Source organism: Suricata suricatta, chromosome 6, assembly GCF_006229205.1.
Source record: "Suricata suricatta isolate VVHF042 chromosome 6, meerkat_22Aug2017_6uvM2_HiC, whole genome shotgun sequence".
Lineage (NCBI taxonomy): Eukaryota > Metazoa > Chordata > Mammalia > Carnivora > Herpestidae > Suricata > Suricata suricatta.
This window is the reverse complement of record NC_043705.1, coordinates 114,973,149-114,988,338: the sequence shown is the minus strand read 5'-3', so window position 1 is coordinate 114,988,338 and position 15,190 is coordinate 114,973,149. Positions and strand designations below refer to the sequence as shown.

The 15,190-nt window shown below is 41.8% G+C and overlaps 1 protein-coding gene across 6 annotated transcripts in view; it reads left to right on the top strand.

Moving 5' to 3' along the window:
- Positions 1-15,190, top strand: part of ZNF131 (zinc finger protein 131) — a 29,653-nt gene that overhangs the window by 13,056 nt on the left and 1,407 nt on the right. For 4 of the 6 annotated variants that reach the window (XM_029940934.1, XM_029940933.1, XM_029940935.1 and 1 more), the window contains exons 5-7: positions 6,932-7,617; positions 13,853-13,983; positions 14,644-15,190. The exon at positions 14,644-15,190 is cut by the window's right edge and continues 1,407 nt beyond it. In XM_029940934.1, the coding sequence (XP_029796794.1) occupies positions 6,932-7,617; positions 13,853-13,983; positions 14,644-15,190 (1,364 nt within the window). Of the gene's footprint in view, positions 1-6,931; positions 7,618-13,852; positions 13,984-14,643 lie in introns of those variants that run through there. The other 2 variants (XM_029940936.1, XM_029940937.1) reach the window with 2 other exon arrangements.

Below are 15,190 nucleotides of genomic sequence, written 5' to 3'. Positions count from 1 at the left end.
AGCCCTAAGCATTGATCCAAGTATAGCAAGATCTTTTAGCACATGGTGCAGTCTCCTCATTGGCCCATAGGGAGGAGGTCTAGGGCAAGTCTATCCATATTAACCCTACCTAGTAATTTGAGGGTGACATGAATGCCTTCCAGGGCCCAAGTCGTGTCCTTGATCACATAGGTTTAAGTCCGGCACAGGTTTTGGGCCACATTTTTATTTTGATGATTTGCATTATAGGGAAAATTATGTGTGGAGCATACATAAGTAACAAGTCAGTTATTCCTCTAGGAAGCTCCCAGATAACCATAAGTTGCCTCATTTCAGGGAGACCTTTGCAGTCATCTGAGAACTAAACTCATCTACTAGTGGTGTTTGGCTAAACACTGGATAATGTCTTCTACCCACTCTTGAAGTACAAGTCAGTATACTTTAGAGAGGGAAAGAAGTCTGTAACTGGCTCACACATGATAAATATGGTCCCTGGGGATTATAGGTGGTTGGCAAGAAAGTGTTGTTTACAGTTGTTTGTGCCCCAGAGTAGGACCTTCATCAGTCAGGGGCACAGGCCTCAAATGTGGCTTTCCCCTTTCCCTGATTGAATTTAGTCCTCGGGAAGGTAGTCAGTACCTGAATTAATTATTTGTGTGGTAACTAATTATCCACTTCATGAACTGAGCCTCAGCTTTGGGTGTGGTAGTGGGACAAATACTTGTTTTTGCATGGAACATGCAGGAACTTGGCCATCCCCTGCTGTTTCCAGAAGACTTCTTGGTAAAGTTAAGGAAAATGATCATCAAATCGTGGTCAGAATCATCTGGCAGGGGAGGGCAGATCTAGTAATCCGTTTAAATGTTGCTTGCAACAGTTGGGGAGAGCTGCATCAGAGCATTTTCCTACCCAAGGAAGGCTGTGGGGGCAGTTCTGAAGGTACAAAGACCATTAATCCCTTCTTCCCCCATACCTCTGGAGTCTGAGATTTTCTCTCCTCGGGCGCCAGGATTATTCCTCTCCCTTCTCCTCCACAGAATCATTGTGTTCCATTCTGGTAGCTATAACTTCACTCTTTTCCAGGCATCCCGTCTTATCCAGACTTTTCATCCAGAAAGGTCAGGGACACAAGGCATTTTCGTAAAACTTACAGATCCATTGTATCTCACACTTTGCCTCACAAGGGCACTCTTTTTTTTTTTTTCTGTTTTTTATTTATTTTTGAGAGACAGAGACAGCACAAACAGGGGAGAGTCAGAGAGAAAGGGAGACACAGAATCTGAAACAGGTTCCAGGCTCTGAGCGAGTTGTCAGCACAGAGCCCGACGCGGGGCTCGAACCCACGAACTGTGAATTCATGACCTGAGCCGAAGCGGGATGCTTAATGGACTGAGCCACCCAGGCTCCCCACAAGGGCACTCTTAAGTGTACTTGGCAAGCCATATATTCAGCCAAGTGGTCATTATTTTTAGGACCTAAAATGGTGTCAGTTCACAAAGATAATCCAGCTGAACTAGAAGTAAGTTTGAATCTCCTAAGCCCACTTTTGACTGCGCTGTCACCTGGAAGAGATACCAGCCAGGCTGTGCCAGGGTTACCATTGCAGTGGGAAAGAAAAGGGTTGTGTCTAAGAATGATCAGGGCGGAATTCAAATTTCCAGGTAGGTTTCTATAACTTCCCACCCATTTTGTCTTGATCATTACCCAGAAAGCAGCTGAGAAAAGATAATCCCTTTCTGGGGACAGCTGAGTCTAATGACCAAAGTGCCTTACTCAGATTTTTGACAAAGAATGAGAGGGAAGTACAGTCAGAAATCTTCCTGAGTCAGTGTTCAAGCAGGCTTTACACTGCTCTATGTTACGAGTGTCTGTGGATGGTGGGGAGCTTAAAGGGTTCCTCAATACCTTGACTGTCAGCCAGTTATTGAGTAGCTTTTGGCACAGATTTATCAGACTGCAAGTGATCTAGAAAGCTAAACATGACACAAATTAGTGTCAAGGGCCACAGTGATGTGGCCAGAATCAAAAGTTGAGTCTGGAACAGCAGCACTGTGACCTTAAAAAGTGTCAACACTGGTGAGACATACTGATGGCCCTAAAATGGGGTCAGAGGTCCAGTGGCCTCCTTCACTATAAGACAGGCCAGCTTTTGGTGAGTGTCACAAGTCTGGCATCCAGTGGCAACTTCTACATCAGAAACATAGGGTCCTTTATGCTCAGTCAGATGGTGGATATGTCACCATGTTCAGAATAATACTGGATCCGAGGGGTCAGTGATGCAAGTCTAGGCAGTGAGTACAGCCTTGATCAGCCTCTGACATTCTGGTTGGTATCATTAGAGAACAGGCCTTACCACAGGCTTCTGAATCAGTGATCCAGATAGTTCTGAACAGCAGCTGCTATTCGTTTCCACAGTTGTAGTCCCGAAGATAGGGGTCCTTAATGTGCCAAGATTTCTAGCTCTTCCAAACAGCATGGCCCCTGGCAGCGGCCCAGCGGTCAGTATAATATAACATGGGTCATTGTGAAGAATGTTGTCTGGAGCTGTGAAGAAATCTTTTGAGTTATGCCCTCTGAGCACAGCAGCCACATCCACTTTTGGTTTTGTGGAGTTGGTGCTAAAGCTGACCATTTGCAGCAGCCCAGGGAATACCATCAGTCTTGAGTTTAGCCAGACCATTAGTGAATCAAAGACCCCTTCGATCTACTGGCTTTCTGTGGGCATCAGAGTGAGGGAGCTACCTTTTTTTTTTTTTTTTTAATGTAGGCCAATAGGTCAATTGCTTTCTTGAGTATCTTATTTCTGTTTGAGAAAGGAGATTTAGTGGGCTCATTTTACCTTGCTAGTCATAAAGTCCTAGTTGACATGCTCCCAAATGGCAGTATCATGCTAGAGAGCCTCAAAGCCTCACTGAATCAGGCATCAGTTTAAACAAGAGCCCAACAGCAAGCTAATCCTTTCTTTTCGAAGGAAATGTGCCTAACAGATGTGTTAGGAAATTGACAAGTACAAAACCACAGGGTATACCTTGTGGGTGGAGCCTGCCTCTCTTTGTCAGAAGCTCTACTCTGCAAAGGCATCCGAGTCCAAGACGTCTAGCTCAGAGGGGCAGTAAGAGTTGTAGGACCTCCGAAATAGAGAGTGTGCCACAGCTTGGTGGACAATGTCCAGTACAGTGTTTTGATTAGAGCCCCACTTAAAAGATGCTGATTTTCAAATTAGCTGATATAAAGTAGGAAGTAGGATGTGCAAGTGAGGTACATGCTGTCTCCGGTAACTCAAAAAAGTACAATAAGATGCTGATCCTCATTTTTGGTAGGGAGAGGGAGGAGGGAAAGAAACCTAGTTTTTCTTTTACTGCTGGAGGGGTTGGGTGTCATGAATCCACCCACTTAGTCCCAAGAAACTTCACTTAGTGAGCAGGCCCATGAATTTTGTTGGGGATTTATCAGCAACACCTACTGGTGGAGGTGTGCTAACAGTGACCTCGGGGCCTTTGAGAACTCTAGTTTATAAGCCAACAGGATATCCATACAGTGTAAACTTTAGGTGTCACAAGATAGAGACACTTGTGCTAAACCCTCACCGGCCATAAGTGGCACCTGTCAGAGGAGTTTCTTCCAGTAAACTATGGCTCTTTCCATTTGGGACAGTCCACCTCTAATACTGCCAGAATAGAGCAATGCAAATCTCTTATCAATTCCTGCTGTACATTCACATGTCAACACAACACCAGTATGTAGAATCAGCTCCACCCACAGGGTTAAGACAGCCTCCCATTCCTGCTGTGAACCTTGCCTGGACCCCTAAACCTTGAATGTAAGTGCCTCCTTTCCCCATGATGGTGACTTGGACACCTGAATCTAACAGAGCCATGAAAATTTGAGTCTCCTATTTCTGAGTTTCCCTCAGCATACTTGGATGGGGTCTTCACTATACCTTGGGAACAGGGAGACCTTGGCTCCACCCCTAATTATCTTCTTACAAGTAGGTGACATCGGGGCATCAGGGGAGGGGAGGTAGAAGAGAGAGAGATGGAAGGAGAAAGTAACTCCATGCCAGTGAGCAAGGCACATTTACTTTTCGTTTCAAGCAGCGTAGGAGCTGCGTGCAACTTGACTAAACAAATAAGTGTTCTCATCCCATCCAGAGCCCTCGGTCAGGCAGCAAGGTCATCATTACTGACACCATCTATTTCAGTTTGGGGGGACCGCTTGATTCAACAGCCTTGTCCACCTTGCTTGTCAGTTGGGGTGGATTTTTAAAGTGTGTACGTTTGGGGAGCCTGGCTGGCTCAGTCGGTAGAGCATTAGACTCTTGACTTAAGCTCAGGTCATGAGATCAAATCTCACACTTAGGATTTCCCCACCTTTCTTCTCCCCCACTTGCACTCTTCTCTCTTAAAAAAAAAAAAAGTGTACCATAATTCAAAAAGTGTACCTTAATTCTAGACATTTGCTGCCCTGTTGTTATGATACCATCTCTTATGTTTTTACCCAGTTTAACATACAAAGGTTAGGGGGATTCTCAGGAGGCCTGACCACAGGAGTTTATATTGTTTTGGATTCTTATTCCCCAGTGACTCATCTTCATCAGTATTGTAAAATCCAGTTGGCAGGAAGACTTACTAGACAGTGCCTCATCCTAGGAGTTTGTCTTGGAGAGCTCCCCAAAGAGCACCGTGGCACCATTATGGCAGCCAGGACACATTGCAGGAAAAAACCTGAGACCTTTTACTGTCCTCTCCAAATGGATCTGAGGTGGACATGACGTGCAGGAGCATGAGGCCTGCCCAGACGTTGCGGTTCTTCTTGGCAAGCATCGTGTTGCCCCTCACGTCTCCTGTGGACCAGCCAGAGTTCTAATGACTCGTTTTTGTTAGTAGCAGTTGCAAATTTCCCTCTTGTCATCCTTGGTTTAGATAACTTGTCTGTGAAAGGGCGGGACCTTCTGTCTCCACTTCTGCTCCCACCTGTGAATCTTCATAGTTTTGATGGATTGGACTTAAGACTGACCACTAGGTTGGTAGAGGGATTCTCTCCCAATCATGAGAGAGTTTGCAACAACCAGGGAGCCATTCTAGCAGCTGTCCTTGAACTTCCCGCCCAGTACTCCCGCAGCCACCCTCCTAGTTTTTCCTCACTAACAGGTGTTTTAGTGTTCTGAGGCTGCCATCACAGTACCGCAAACTGGGTACAACAGAAATTTAGTGTCTCGTGGTTCTGGAAGCTAGAAATCCTAATCCATGGTATTGGCAGGGCCATCCTCCTTCAAAAGCCTCTAGGGGAGGCTCCTCCCTTGCCTCTTCTTGCCTCTTCTAGCCTCTGCAAGCTCCAGGTGTTCCTTGGCTTGTGGGAGTATGACTTCTGTCTTTGCCTACATCTTCATTCACGTTGCTATCTTCTCTTTGTATGGCTTTCTCTCGGGTGTGTCCAGTGTACCTCTCCTTACAAGGACAGAGTTGTTTTAGAGGAGGCCCACTCTAATGACCTCATCCTTGATTACATCTACAAAGACCGATTGATTCCCAAATAAGGTTACGTTCACAGGTATGAGGGGTCAGGACTTCAGTATATCTTTTTGGGACACTGTTTAACTCATAGCAGTAGGCAACTAAATGGAAGATCATGCTTTGCCCAGCTGATCATACAGTTTGGTCAACATGTTTACTGCCAACTCCAGTGGACTTCCTCACATCGCATTAAATTGCTCTGTGAGGCCTTATCCTTTATCTTTTTCAGCATCCTGTTCTTGTTGCCAAAACCTGGCAAGAACTGTGACAGATCTGAGATTTTACCGTTTGCAAGCCAGCAGTTTATCCTGCACAGTTTCGTGGATACTGATAGAGGATATGAGACTGTTAGGTTAGAAAGATTTTCCTTTTTGTGTGGCAAGCATCATGAGTTTTGTATTTGTGTCAGTTTTTCCTTCTCCCCCACAGGGGTGACATAGAGTGGCCCAAGTGAAAGCTGTGCATGTGTTTGGTTTACAGCTGAAGAAGCCCAATCTTAGATAATGGGCTGCAAGCAGACCTGGGTGACCATCGCCCGAAGGGGGATTTTATTACATGGACAGTAAGCAAAGCTGCCCTCTGCTGTAGAGGGAGCCACACACACTCTGTCTTTCCAGATTGCTGGCTCTACTGCAGACCTCTTTGAAGAGAGTCCAGAACAAAAGCTGTCAGTTCAGAAGATGTGCAGAAACATGAGACTCATGGATAATTGTCCCCTACTAATTGTCTTTGATTGTGTTTATTGGATTGTGAGAATTCTTTTTATACTGACTATACAAGATTTGGCAGATATATGTGTGCACGTGTTTTGTTCTGGTCTGTGGTTTGCTGTTTTGTTTGGTTTGTGCCTTGCTTTTTTGTTGTTAACTATTTCAAAGGGCAAAAGTTCATAATTTTAATGAAATCTCTTTTGTTAATTTTTGCTATTAAGGTTTCTGCTTTTGCGTGCTACTTAAGAAATCTTTTAGTAGCCCAGTGTTACAAACTTTCTCCTATTTTTTAGATGTTTCATTGTTTTAGTTCTTCCATTAAAGTCTGTGATCCATTTTAACTAATTTTTGTGTGTATGATTTGAAAGTTTGATGGTTGAGATTTATTTTCTCCACTTAAAGACTAGTTGTTCCAGCACCACTGTTAAAAAATTCTTTCCGCCATTAAATTACTTTGAACCTTTTTCAAAAATCAGTTAACCGAATAAGTGTGGTTCTGCTGATGGACTTTAGTCTGTCCCATGAATCTTCCCATCTGTCCTTTCACCAGTTATCACATTGTAATTCACTGCAGCTCCACAGATAGGTCTTGAAATCAGGTAGTTTAAGTCCTCCAAGCTGGTGTTTTGTTTTTCCATATAGATTGTACTTTGAGCTCACCTGTTTGTTCCCCTGCTAGGGTTTTGATTGACCTTACAGATTTTTAAATCCATACATTATGTATTTCAGGAACAAAGAAAACTCAGCTCCACTAGAGGAAAATACCACAGGAAAAAGTGAAGCAAAAAAAAGAAAGATCGCAGAAACTTCCAATGTTATCACGGAGTCCTTGCCATCTGCAGAATCGGAACCTGTTGAAATTGAGGTGGAGATTGCTGAAGGCACGATCGAAGTGGAAGATGAAGGCATCGAAACGCTGGAGGAGGTGGCTTCTGCCAAGCAGTCCATAAAGTACATTCAGAGCACAGGTTCCTCTGATGATTCCGCCCTGGCACTGTTGGCAGATATCACCAGCAAGTACCGTCAAGGTGATAGGAAAGGGCAGATCAAAGAAGAAGATGGTTGTGCATCTGATCCCACAAGCAAACAGGTAGAAGGTATTGAAATTGTGGAACTTCAGCTGTCACATGTGAAGGACTTGTTCCATTGTGAGAAATGTAACCGTTCATTTAAATTGTTTTACCATTTTAAGGAACACATGAAATCACACTCCACTGAGAGTTTCAAGTGTGAAATATGCAATAAAAGGTATCTTCGGGAGAGCGCATGGAAACAGCACCTCAACTGTTACCACCTCGAAGAAGGTGGAGTCAGTAAGAAGCAAAGAACTGGGAAAAAAATTCACGTATGTCAATACTGTGAAAAACAGTTTGACCACTTTGGACATTTTAAAGAGCATCTTCGAAAACATACAGGTAATTAGCAAATGCTTTATGATAAAAGTGTATTTTCCCCACATTCACTTCAGGTCTAAATGTCTAAACCCTTTTTTATTAGCACTACAGAAACCATCCCCTGTTTTTTCTAATCTGCAGGCTGAGTTCACATTTGTTCTTTTGGTATTAGGTTGTTGAGATATTGATACTCTGCAAGCAAAATCGCTATCAACCTTGAAAGTAGTTGTCACCCTTGCACGTTGACAGTTTTTATATTTTTAAAAGAAATACATGTAACACAGTTTGTGGTTACTTACCAAGGGTGATAAATTTCAAAATCCTGATTATAGGGAAACTTCACTGTTCGTAGATAAGCACGTTGACAGAAATCCCCGGTATGCTTATACATTTGTGTACACTTGGTCACCTGTTGTGACCTGGTGGCTGAGTAGACAGAGTACGTTCCTCTGCCCACATCTCTCTGAGGGCGCACGGTGTCAGGACTGATGGGCAGCAGAGGACATGAGAAAGGTAAAGTCCTCACTGCCATACTCCTGGGAGCCATCACAGGCGTGCAGGAGTGACCGCAGGGAGTCTCACTTCAGGCCTCTGGTCCTTCTGACTCTGCACCCGTCTCCCGTGCCTAATTTTCCCTGTCAGACTCCCTGTCCTTCCGCCTCTCAAGCCTTTTTGCTAAGTCTCCTGTGCCACACACTGGAGCTTCTGCTGGTGACTTGAATTGTGGGTGTGGAGAAGAGTAGTGGGTAAGGTGTGCCAAGGGTCAGACTCTGGACGCTTGTTCCCAGGTTCTCTGTGGTGGCTAAGGCTGTTTAGACTGTTCAGGACACTGAAGACAACAGAGGTATTCCATACTATTCAGAATCTTTCTCTTTGCTGGAGTTTGGAAAATTTTGAAGAAATTTCTTTCATGGATTCCTTGCTGTGCTGAGTTGCTTGCTGTATACTACTTGAAGCTGAGGAAACGGATAGATTCAGATAAACGTGGTGTCCCTCACTGTTAAATGTTTGGTGTCCGTACTCAGGGACTAAATCCCTAGGATCAGTACTTAGTGGTTACATGAATAGCAAGAGAATCTTCTACTTTAGTTTCATCTCAGTACAGATTTTAAAAGCTTTAGAGTACTAGTTTGGGTAACTAATAGGTATTTATGAAATCTTTTGGGAAAATGTTTTCTGATTTTCAGACATAGAGGTATATTGTGTATTTAGAAATCGCCTATAGTAATAGTTTTTAGTCCTTAAAACAAATAATTGTCTATTTTAATGTAGTTTTACAAAAACGATACTATACCAGCAGCACATTAAACTAGTAAATAAATGTTTATTTGGTAACTAGTGTGTTTTAATAAGGGTTTCCCATATCCCAACAGATAATAAGTCACTTTTATATTATTTTCTAACATCGTAAAAGTAGAAGCAATTGTCTCTTTTACCCAGAACATAACCTGGTCACTTGCCTGTTGAGAACAGGCAACACAGACGATTTTGGAACTTAAAATGTGCTTTCCAAGTCCTATACTTTGTATTTTGGATTAAACACAGAATATAGAGCTAAAGTATATTATGTTGTATGTCTTTACCTTTAAAATTATGTGAGATAATTAAGTTGTTAAAATTATAGAACTATATATCAATTTGAAGAACAGTTTAATACATAGAGCAAACTGAACTTTTGTTGGCATTTAACCTCAATTAACTGTGTTAGTAATTAGTAACAAGATAGTTGCAGATGTGACCAGAGACTTGGTGAATTCAAGAGGAGCATAAGTAAAGAGTTTTAAATTGTGCTTATGTTATTAATAAAGGATGAGGTTGTTTTTTGCTTACAACAAACTAAGTATAAAGAGAAGAAACAATCCCATTCCTGTTTTCCTACCCTCAAAATATACATATATCCCTCTCAGTTTCACATTTTGCATACTTTTATAAGTTTAGTGGTTTGGGTTCTTCAGTGTTCTTAAAGCATGCACTATAATCTGTGACTTGATTTGCAAAATTTTGGCTGTTACTTGTCATATGAATTACTTTGTTTCCATTTGGAAAATAGTAATGATAATGCCAACCTGCTAGGTCATGGAGGTAAAGGAATTTTAGTCTTCTGCCTTCAAGGAGCTCACAGTTGTGTTGGGGGAGACCAGCAGGCACAGTCACATGTGACGGGCTAAATGTTAATAGAGGTAAGCACACAGTCTTATGGGAGTGCCTACCTGGACTGTTTATGATGGAGGAGACCGGAGAGTTTCCTGGAGCTTTCATACTATAATGATGTCCAAAGGAAAAGGAGTTAGCCAGCAGAATGGGCATTCCAGGCAGAAGAAATGAAGCATGCACAGGCATAGAGGAAAGAGAGGAAGCAGCTTGTTTGGAATGCTGCTGGTAGGTTGAGGCTGGGGGATTGGGTGCAAGTAGAGGAATGCCAGCTTGTGTAGCTGAAGAGTTAGGAAGGGCTGACCACATGGCATACGCACTTAGGCATCACGGACAATCTACCAGTGGTTCAAGGCCAAGAGATGAGAAAATGAAGGGAGAGAGAGCCAGGATCATGCAGTTATTTTTGTGATTGCTGTAAATGAATTCGGATTTTATTTTGGAAAACTGAGTCATTTTAAAGAAGTTTAAACCAGGATCAGATTTCTGTTTTAGAGTGATGACTGGCAGGATAGAGTGGAGCAAGATGAAACCCCTGAGGTCTAATTAGGAAGCTGTTGGAGCAGTCTAAGCAAGAATGGGGGGGCTGAGTAGAGGCAGTGATAGTGGAAGAGGGTTGGGGAATGTGAATAATATTAAGGAGGCAGAATCAACAGGATTTTGTGACCAGTGAGATATGGGGGTAAATCCTAGCTCTTTGGTTTGGGTGGCTGCACAGTTGGAGGTTTATTAATTTAGAAAAATATAGAAGGGTAAGCACTTTAAGGGTGGGAGGAGGTACCAGAACTATTGATAGATTTACCTGTGGGCCACCTCCTACGACAGACAACCTAAAGGTGACCTTTAGCCAGGTCTTCAAATGATTGTGCCTTGTTTCCCAGAGAGGTAATGTGGAATCATAGAAACAATATGAGTCTGGAAATAAGATTAGATTCCAGCTCCCATTCTAACATTTGACAGTATGGTGAACTTAAATGGTCGCTTTATCTCTGAACCTCTTTCCTTGTCTGTATTATAAGGGTAATAACTAACTTTATAGGGAAAAGCACTTCGAAGACTTTACTCTCCACACATCTAAAATATAATTAATCTGATACTAATTCTAGATGTTATTGGATTTACTAAGCTAAGGTTTTAAAAAGCAAAAGCTCAAATGACATAAAAGTTGAAATGACATACAATGAAAACTGAATCTTTCCTTCTTCAGGTCTCCAAAAGCAGTTGCTGCCATAATTTTCTTATTTATCCTTCCATATCTATTCCTTGCATTTTCAAGTAACCATACACGGGCGCACACACAGTTTTTGGGGGGGACACAGTGGAGGCATGTAGTATAGTGTAATGCCATTTATACTGAACTCTTAAGATCTTTTAATGTTTATTTTTGAGAGAGAGGAAGAGAGAATCCCAAGCAGTCTCCACACCCACTACAGAATCTGACCTGGGCCTTGAACCCACAAGCTGTGAGATCATGACCTGAATTAATCAACTGAACCACCCAGGTGCCCCTGAACTCTTTTAATATATGAAAATTCAGGAATCTACTTTTTTCCCCCCAGTGTAGCTGCATGGTGTTTCAATGTATGAGTATGCCATAATTTATTTATAGTGACACACGTTTAGGTTGTTGCTAGTCTTTTACTGTTAGAGACTATGCCTCAGTAAGCACACTTGTGCATCTATCTTTGTATACATATTCAAGAGCAGAATTGCCAAGTCAAAAAATATGTATGTTTTAAATCTTGGCATATGTTATGAAATTGCTATTTAAAGGAGCTATACCAATTTATATTTGTAGGTTTCATTTATAGTGAGAAATTATGTACTACTGAAACCACAAAACTTAACCATTTTATTTAGCAGTAGCTCCCAATATCGGGGGAGTTGAAAAGGAGTTTCTGTCCCAGCACTAATTTTTCCATCTCATAAACATTATACAAAAACTATAGGGGTGCCTGGGTGGCTCAGTCAGTTAAACCTCCGACTTTGGCTCAGGTCATGATCTCACAGTTCGTGGGTTCAAGCACCGCGTCGGGCTCTGTGGTGAGTGCTCAGAGCCTGGAGCCTGCTTCAGATTCTGTGTGTTTCTCTCTCTGTCCCTCTCCCTTTCATGCTCTGTCTTTCCCTGTCTCAAAAATAAAATAAAAAACATTAAAAAAAAAAAAAGCTATAGTTTTTTGGGCAGGGAAAAAACATAGCTCAAAGTAACCTGACTAGTATGACGGTGGCAACCAGGATCTCATCACTGGAGCCTATTCTCTGCAAGCATCATGCTGTCTCTTGAAGCCTCTCTGTCTTTCCCTTACCCTGACTGCTGGGCTCTACCTGCCAGTCCTTCCGTATCCCTTTCCATGTAGCTTATTGCCTTATTTCTGACTTTTCTATCTTACCTTGTCCTCCTTGTTGAGTTTGAATCACTTTTTCTTCTATTCTAAGCACATTCCCTGGGCTTTTGAACCCACTTGCTCTAAAAAGCCCTCTAAAAAAAAATCCTGAAATTATTGCTGAGCACTGTTGGAAAAAAATTTGTATCAGATGTTAAATTAGGCCTTTTGGTGTCTGATTTATATCTTTCTTTGCCAGATTGCTGTTCTGGGCCTTCAGTCCAATACTCCAGAGCCTACCCACACCTCACCTCAGCAGATGACTGAGGTGATCTTTCAAAACCCTCCATCCTCTGTACTACTTCCAAGCTTGCTTGGAAGAATTTCTGTACTGTTTTCATGGACTTGCCTCTCATTCCACCGTAGTCTGCTTTCTAACCCCACCATATCACTTACAGTATTCTCGCTAGAGGTAATACAGTCCCCTGTTGGTATTCTACCTGACGTCTTTGGTCAGTTTAGCCCTTGTTTACTGTCTTCATCTTCCTGAAAATTTTTTTTTAATTTTTTAGATCTGTATTTTATTTTGAGAGAGACAGAAAGCGAGTGGGGGAGGGGCAGACACACACACACACACACACACACACACACACAAAATCTGAAACAGGCTGCAGGCTCTGAGCTGTCCAGAGCCTGGCATGAGACTTGAACCCATGACTGTGAGTTCATGACCTGACGTGAAAACGGGCGCTTAACCGAGTAAGCCACCCAGGCACCCCTTTCCTGAAATTTCTTAATTTCCGCAGTGTTCTTTCCTTTTGCTTCTCGCTGTTCTGTTTCTGTTCTCTTTGCTGCTTCATTTACCTGGTGTTCTAACTTGGTGTTTCATTGAGTTCTGTCCTTGATTCTGATATGATACAACATACTTAGAGTTTTAACCACATCAAAGGTTTTATTACCACTTACAGTTAACTCCTAATCTGTATATCAGTTCACTGTCTATTTGACTTTGGAGGAGTCTGTTCAACTATTTATCAGACTTTCTCACTGTAAGTACCTTCAAATCAATGCATACAAAACTAAATTTATAATCTTTCTCAACACACTGTATTCCACACCTACTTGGATTACTGTGTTCTTGATTCTGATTGGTATTCTAAGAGATCTGAGAGTCATTATTGATACCTTCCCCTCCTTACTCATCACCCACCATGTTGTTCTATCTATACTTCTCTCTACCTAGAATAAACTTCCTTCTTTACTTCTCTTACTGCATTTCAGGCACAATTAATCAGTCTCCTCCTTTTGTGCTACTGCCTTATATTGCAGGTGTTTATTTGTATGTATTTCACATTCATGAAGTACTGTAGCCTGTGATACAAAGTTTTTAAAGGGCAGTTTATCACCTGGCACATGGTCTGGCACATTAGTAAGTGCTCAGAGAATACTTGTGGAATGGATGGTGATGCATTTCCCCAAAACAGAGATTGATCTTGATTTGTACCTAAGGGAAAATATGTACTTTTTGAAGAAATGCAAAAATATAGACTCAGATCCAATTTTTATTTATTCCTCAGACTACAGATTCAATTATAATAATCACTGAAAACTTACTATTTTCACCTCTATAAGAGTCTTCTCGATGTTTTGGAAAACATCTGAATTGTCAATTCAGACCTTCCTTTCAAGAAAGTGCTATTAGAATTAACCAAAAAGAAAAACTTTATTTTGCTTTTTCTGTTTTTCTTGATTTGCCAATAGAATTTTTTCTGTTCTAATAGGTGAAAAACCTTTTGAATGTCCAAATTGTCACGAAAGATTTGCTAGAAATAGCACCCTCAAATGTCACCTGACTGCGTGCCAAACTGGAGTGGGGGCAAAAAAGGGAAGAAAGAAGCTTTATGAATGTCAGGTATGTGCGGGTGTATTCTGTCCTTCGGAAAGGAGTTGGTTTTGAAATCATTAAAAGTGAAGGGAAGCAGGATCTAGAGTAAAAGTATAGACCGGCCTTTGGAAGGAATGAGCGTAAGGAACAGTATCCAGCGTCTTGGACGGGAGATTAGAATAGGGTTATTTTGGTTGTTGCCTTTCTTTTTTTTAACCCCAATGTCAATAAAATAATGTCCTAAATAACAGGTAATCTGAAACTGTTCTTAACCATCAAGCAAACATGAGGATTTGGGAGCAGGGCAGTGGAAGGCTCACTAGCTGTGATGGGCTCTTCTTCCATGAGTAGTGTATATTTATCCCAAATAATGCAATGGTTCTAAATGCTAATGATACTATGTGGCAAGTTCTAATACTGGTAGTTTATATTCCTTGAATTTATATGACATTTAAGCAGTGAAGGCAATAGATGTTTCCTAAAATGCATTTAAGTCGTTAGATACATCAGCTAAAAGACCAAATAAACGAAAGAATTATGAAATCTCTTAGATCACATTATAAATGCCCTATTCATAAATCTTTTTCAGAAAAATCTTCAAATTTCTTTTTACAGAGAATAAACGCATTCATGCTTTTTTCGGTTTGAATATTAGTAATGTTAAAACCATATGTTTGGTTATTTCAGGTCTGTAACAGTGTGTTTAACAGCTGGGACCAGTTTAAAGATCATTTGGTAATACACACTGGAGACAAACCCAACCATTGTACTTTATGTGACTTGTGGTTTATGCAAGGCAATGAATTAAGGAGGCATCTCAGTGATGCTCACAATATTTCAGAGCGTCTGATAACTGAAGAAGTTCTTTCAGTAGAAACACGTGTGCAAACTGAACCTGTGACATCAATGACTATTATAGAACAAGTTGGGAAGGTGCATGTGTTACCATTGCTTCAAGTTCAAGTGGATTCAGCACAAGTGACTGTGGAACAGGTCCATCCAGATCTGCTCCAGGACAGCCAAGTGCATGACTCCCATATGACTGAGCTTCCAGAGCAGGTCCAGGTGAGTTACCTGGAAGTGGGTCGAATTCAGACGGAAGAAGGTACTGAAGTACATGTGGAGGAGCTGCATGTTGAGCGGGTGAATCAGATGCCAGTGGAAGTACAAACTGAGCTTCTAGAAGCCGACTTGGAACAAGTGACCCCTGAAATCATGAGCCAGGAGGAGAGAG